This window comes from Lichtheimia ornata, assembly GCF_029851405.1.
Source record: "Lichtheimia ornata isolate CBS 291.66 chromosome Unknown scaffold00102, whole genome shotgun sequence".
Taxonomy (NCBI): domain Eukaryota; kingdom Fungi; phylum Mucoromycota; class Mucoromycetes; order Mucorales; family Lichtheimiaceae; genus Lichtheimia; species Lichtheimia ornata.
In genome coordinates this window covers 79,292-85,291 of record NW_026695422.1, presented here as the reverse complement: position 1 = coordinate 85,291, position 6,000 = coordinate 79,292, and the positions used below count along the sequence as shown (strand labels likewise).

Genomic DNA, 6,000 nt, shown 5'->3' with positions numbered 1-6,000 from the left:
CACCCAAGGTGCAGTTGGCCAAGCCGAGCACATTGCTCTAATAAAAACCCCACGTTTCATTGTAAAGTTCGGAGATACAGGTACCTTTATGTTTGTAAGCGTGATGCTATATGAGAAGTGGTCTTTGTTTAATGTAAAGTAGTGTGACTATAATAGAGCAAAAGATGCAGAGGGCGTGTTTGTGTAACTTGAGTCATTCAGCACAGTCGATGCATGATTCTTGTACACTATTTAGGAATAGTTCAAAATGCCAGCTAATAACCTAGTCCTCCCATTCTCCATTGTTGCCCTATCCAATGCATACGAACGATTGTCCTGCTCCAGCCTAGCATGCCCATCATTCAACTTTCTTGATCCGATGAGATTTGACTGAAAAACGCTCAAACACAGAAACATCATCCAATATCAGAAGTATCAAATTGGTAAGTTATTTGTAAACAGCCGGCTAATAGCCCATCCCTCCCATTCACCTTTGTTGCCCAATCCAATGCATGTGAACGATTGTCCTGCTTCAGCCCAGCATGCCCATCATTCAACTTTCTTGATCGGAAAGGTTTTAACTGAGATCCGCTCAAACAAATAAATACCATGCGACACCAGTTCAACTCATTTAATTTCCAGGTCTTCCACCCCTAGCTTATCGTCTCTTCCTCCCATTCCCAACTGTTGCTCCATTCAAGTACAACTATCACCATGCGAACGATTGTTCTACTTCAACCCACGATGCCGATCCTACAACTCTCTTGATCCGATTGTCTTTGACTGAATGGCAAGTCCATGGCGTGTGTACCCCCACTACAACACCACCCGCGTTTCATGTCACTGCACTTTCTCTTGAACACTCCTCTACCACGACCAATCGTAACAGCATTCTTTCCAGCAATCGCTATTAGCAAGACCTTTACTCCATCGTCTCAAACAGCGTTCGCAACCTTGTCACTCTACTACTACAACACGCTCTTGCATACTCCTCTGCCACATCCAAACGTAACAGTAGGTGCTGCTCTATTGTCTTAGCTGCTTGCAGCAACATCCCTTGCAGCCTATTTTACATGAACAGCAGATAGCCAAGGTACACCAACAGCTTCATTTACGTGCAGCAAATTACTCTGACACTACGAATACCAGGGGATGATGCGATACAAGTATCAAGTACGCCGCAATACAAGCAATCTTCACCTCGTTGAGCTACCATAGGAAATGACCAAGAAAGGGGTTGACCAACAGCCGGATGGAATGGAAGCATACCATTGGCAATATTGGGCTTGCAAGGGCTATGATGGATGGTTGCAATCAAGTGCAGTGATTAGGAGTCTAGGAATGTTGCTTAGGTTACTTGGCGCGTCGTCAGCAGGATCAATGATTCATATCACTTGGATACGACTGAGGATGATGATGGATTGGATGGGATTGAGTAAAGGGTTTGCACCTTTGACGAAAGGTATTGTACAGCCATGGATGATATTGGAATACTCAAGTCAATGCATGCATTTGGATACTTTGCTGGATACACTGATGACCGCACGCTTGAATGGAGCACCTGATGTGGATCATGTCGATAGTGTATGTATGGATCATCGTTTTTTGAGGAGATCTACAATTGACGAATACTCGTTTGTAGGTCACATGGCGTGGGATCATGACCAAGATCTTTTGTACTCCTTTCACTCGCAATGAACCCTGGAAGCTGCGTGCAACGCGATGCAAGGTACACCCATTATCCGTTATTGTATATGCATAACCACTTAACATCATGTATAGAATACCCTCTTTATGGAAGAGCAAGCAACCGACCAAAAGCTACGATAAGAACAGACCATGTCAGAACGTCAAAGGTTGATGTCCTATTGGGAATACAGCTTTGAATCCATGTGCACGGCAACCGAACCAAAGGGAACACCGGATCCAGATGATGTGCCTAATACCAATGTCCAATACTGTGTGGCGGTGAAAACGAGGCTTGGCAGAAACACAATTGCAATGGGAGCTGAAGTGGATTGCATTGAAGGCAAGACGTGTATTTTAAATGGGTGGATAACAATGTTACTTACTTGAGGTATATGTCTAATAGGCGAGAAACCAAAGGATGGCAATCTTTTACGGCAATACGTCGAGCTCAAGACGTCGAGGAGGATGGATACCCAGCGACAAAAGGAAAACTTTGAACGGTAGGGCAAAAGAGCAGCTGTCATCAAGCTATCATCTTAATCCTTGTTCAGTCTTAAGCTTCTCAAGTTTTGGGCGCAGTCCTTTTTGATTGGTGTTCCCAAGGTGATTTGTGGGTTTCGAGACAACGATGGTGTATTTAGCCATTTGGAGGCTTTCAAAACATTGGAAATCCAACGCAAAATGAGACACGGTGCAGGGGTATGGGTAAGGATTTTATATAAGGGATTGCAAGTACATGAGCTAAGAACCATTTTAGAATACCTCAGCGTGCAAATGAATTTCTGGATTGGCTCGAAAAGGTTGTGACAGAAAATGATCCCAGAGTTACATATTCGATCGTGTGGAATGCCCCAATGGAGCGAGATTCGAGTATCATGTGCTGGACATGTCAATGCGTTCCCTCCCCAGTGGTATCTTGATGGCGAGGCAAGTCATGGTACTGGTGGCCCTAGAGCGCAACAAGGATCAAGCAGCAAGTAGACAATATCAGGGATAATAAAACTTGATTATCGTGAGGAGCTGGTCATGCCGAGTGTCTTGGATGAATGGGTTCTGATGGAAGAACAAGTTGGATATGGTCGTACATGTGATAAAAATCTGTGAATATGGTTTTTCCCCTGGAATGGATAGAATAGCGTAAACGTAGTGGGTTTTGTGAAGTCGACATCCTATTGGCATCAAACACTATTACCATACACAAGCAAGGTTTAGAGGGTATACTTAAATGAAAGAATGCCTACAACTAGGAACGCTGTTCAAATAAATCGGATACTTTGATAAGCTTTACTGTCTGTTAGTAAACCTTTCCAAAGGAGAGACACCTTTGTCACATATACATATAATACGCCAAGGCTTTCTATATATGAGCAATCAATCACAACAAGGCCGCTGGTGGCCTGCAATCTGCCACTTACTCCGACTCAATGATTCCTCCAAAATACTTTTACTCTAAATTGCTCCAGAATGATCCTCCCAAACACGATGCAGTTTTCAATATCGCAATCCCCATCGGCTCCGCTACATCCTCTTACTTTTTTCTTCTTCAAACAATTACCTTCCCTATTAGGAAATTGGCAGGTTGATGATGTTTATTGTGTAAAAAGAAGTGTATGCCCGATTAGCTCAGTTCGGTAGAGCGTTCGGCTTTTAACCGAAATGTCAGGGGTTCGAGCCCCCTATTGGGCGAAGATGTTTGAAGGTTCCTTTGAAAAAGGGTTCAAACTTTTTATGTTTTTTGACCTTGATTCGATTTTTTTGACTGTCGTATAACCTTTTGCGTCGTCTGGCGGTATGGCACCGTAGCCAGGGATGTAAACACCTCTTTACAACTACCCGCTCAATATAGACAAGAACTATGATTCACCGGATCAAAAGCTAAAGATTTATTCTCGGCGTTGCAGCAGCCTTTTATAAAGGCTGCTCAGCACCGCAGCATGTGCAACATTACAAATCTAAAATATCATCCGACATTATCCTCCCTCCAAACTGTTGTACGTCCTCGTACACAATCACCATAGAAACGATAGCAGGGCACCAAAAGAAAACGAAAACGAAAAGACAAGACCACGAAGAAGGTTTAACGTCCAGATCACGAAGCAAGACGGCACACGGGCAAGAACGAAAGTAGAGCACTTATTGGCTACTCGGCCAGGGCTCACGACGGCACAAAAGCAAAAACGAGAAAACAAAGAGGACCAAGCAACGAGACCAAAGGATAGTAGATTTTGCACAAAGAGGAGAGGAAGGACAAGCAACAGAGATCCAAAAGAACACACCGCACAACGAGCACAAAAACCAGCTTGCGTTGGAGAAACGACCTTGAGAGAACTTGATACGGAGGGTGAAGAGGAAGCAGCAGGCAAGGGGAAAGAACTTCATCAGCTACCAATTGTCGAGCTTTCTTTTTGGCGGATGTGACCGTAGCCAATAGCAACGACGTATGATAATAAAGAAGTATTTGTAACGTAAAGAGATGATGTTTATTCATATGGTGGAATGGGGATACTTATATAAGATGGCTATCTATGATGGTGTGGCGAAGTACTGCTGCGCCTGCTGCGCATGAGCTGCGGATGCTGAGTACAAGAAGTTGATGTTGTCAAAAGGAATATTGCTGCGCCAGCGCATAATACCCCGACATGACCGATTTTGAGGTTTTTTTCTTATTGTTCAAGACGACGATGACGAAGCTATCGTTTTTTGGAGGTGACATGGTCTACTTTGGTAATGGGAATGGGATAGAGATTGATTGATCTTGGTTTGTGAGATTCATGCATGTGTAAGGGCAAGGTTTTGTATAGGGATTTGAAAGTTGGGTTTTGTGAGTGGCCGTTGAAATGAGCACCACGTATAAGAACATGGTTTATTGGGTAATCTCAATACGTGAACAACGTGGTTATAAGGAGATTGAATAGTGAGCACCAGATACTTTATATAAAAGTATCAAAGAGATGGGAGTAATTGAAAAAGTGTGTAATTGAAAAGGGTGCCGAAACAGGCTAAGATTTGAGAAGATTGGATCACCAAAGTTAATGGGTGATAAGGCCGAGACAGGCAAAAGTAGAGTTTAAATTGATGAGGTTAATGAAGATTCAATGATAAATGGGCCTTAGGCAGCGCTTTTGGCTTGCGAGGACTTTAGACGGGGGTTCAGTTAAGATAAAAGGTGAGCGATTCGCTAAAGATTCATTCATTTCATCTTGAGAGTTTATATATCTTTTGACGTCTAATACTTTGAACGTTCGCATAAAAACAACGTGTGCCTGATCATTCAGGTGATTTTCGTAGTAATGCACAAAGGATGATGGCGTAGCTGTTGCATGAAAAAGTAAAAAGGAAATAAAGATGAAATGATGCACATCATGTGCGGGATACAACAATGTGGGGAAGTTTCTAATCTAACAATGGTACAAAGTGGAGAGATACAATTGGTTCAAGGATGTCTAAGGGTGAATTGGGGAAGGCGTCAAGTGCATGAATGATCGCTTGAGGATGGATAAAGTGTGGAAAGGACCCCGAGATTTCCATTGTTCCGAAAATAGATGGTGGTGGTTCTTGATGTTGGATGGCGTGTTCGTGCATGAATGTGTTAGGATCTGTAGTAACACATGTTGATAGGTTGCACAGGATGATGATGGTTGCTATGGCAACATGGTTGCTGCGGTAAGATTGTATGCAAAAGTAGCATTGATTGATGGATCAAAGTATGCAAGATTATTTCAGAATCATATTGACTCGCGCGCTGACAATAGACTCATAGCAATTTTATCACTGGCACTTTTGGTACCTTATACATGCACTTTTGACTCAGCTTGCATTTCTAAGCTGCTGTAGTTTCCAATCCTTTGCGTAGATGCACCATTCATTTGGCGAGTCTTTGTAAGATTGCGTCGATGACATTGATATCTTCGAAAGCTACAGGCTTTAAAGTGCCACCTATGTATAAACGCGTGTATGCATAAAAACCCATGATTCTTCAACATGAGCTATGTCTACTTTTATCGGTCTCCTCTGCACCTTGCACGTTTCACGGAGCTGTTCAGCTTCTCGCTCTCATCGTCATCCAAGTTCAGCAGATAATATAGTGCTTGTTGGATGAAGAGTAACCAGGTACATTGTAAAACTGCATCAACCACAGAGTTGCTCAACGACATGGTGATGAGTGTTATAGCATGTCTATGTCAAACAATCTTGGATAGGACATACTTATGCCACCTACAAAAAATCATCTTTAAAGACGTAGGTAGATTTGTGTATCAGCTGTTGATTTTCCATCACTACGACTGGTTACTCAAGATGCTTGACCACATTATCAGTTCGATCCATCATGAC

The 6,000-nt window shown here is 42.8% G+C and overlaps 2 protein-coding genes and 1 non-coding gene across 3 annotated transcripts; all 3 read left to right on the top strand.

Moving 5' to 3' along the window:
• Positions 1-1,320: 1,320 nt before the first annotated feature.
• On the top strand, positions 1,321-1,809 carry O0I10_011860 (uncharacterized protein; the record flags this gene model as incomplete). Its single annotated transcript, XM_058491821.1, has 3 exons — positions 1,321-1,563; positions 1,622-1,708; positions 1,762-1,809. The coding sequence occupies 3 exons, from the start codon at positions 1,321-1,323 to the stop codon at positions 1,807-1,809; spliced, it is 378 nt and encodes a 125-aa protein (XP_058337449.1).
• A 60-nt stretch (positions 1,810-1,869) lies between these two features.
• On the top strand, positions 1,870-2,649 carry O0I10_011859 (uncharacterized protein; the record flags this gene model as incomplete). The annotated part of the gene is made up of 4 exons (XM_058491820.1): positions 1,870-2,008; positions 2,072-2,168; positions 2,220-2,373; positions 2,479-2,649. 4 exons carry the CDS (start codon positions 1,870-1,872, stop codon positions 2,647-2,649), a joined length of 561 nt encoding a protein of 186 aa, XP_058337448.1.
• A 631-nt stretch (positions 2,650-3,280) lies between these two features.
• On the top strand, positions 3,281-3,354 carry O0I10_011858. Its single transcript has one exon. It is a non-coding gene; the product is annotated as a tRNA-Lys (tRNA).
• Positions 3,355-6,000: the final 2,646 nt, after the last annotated feature.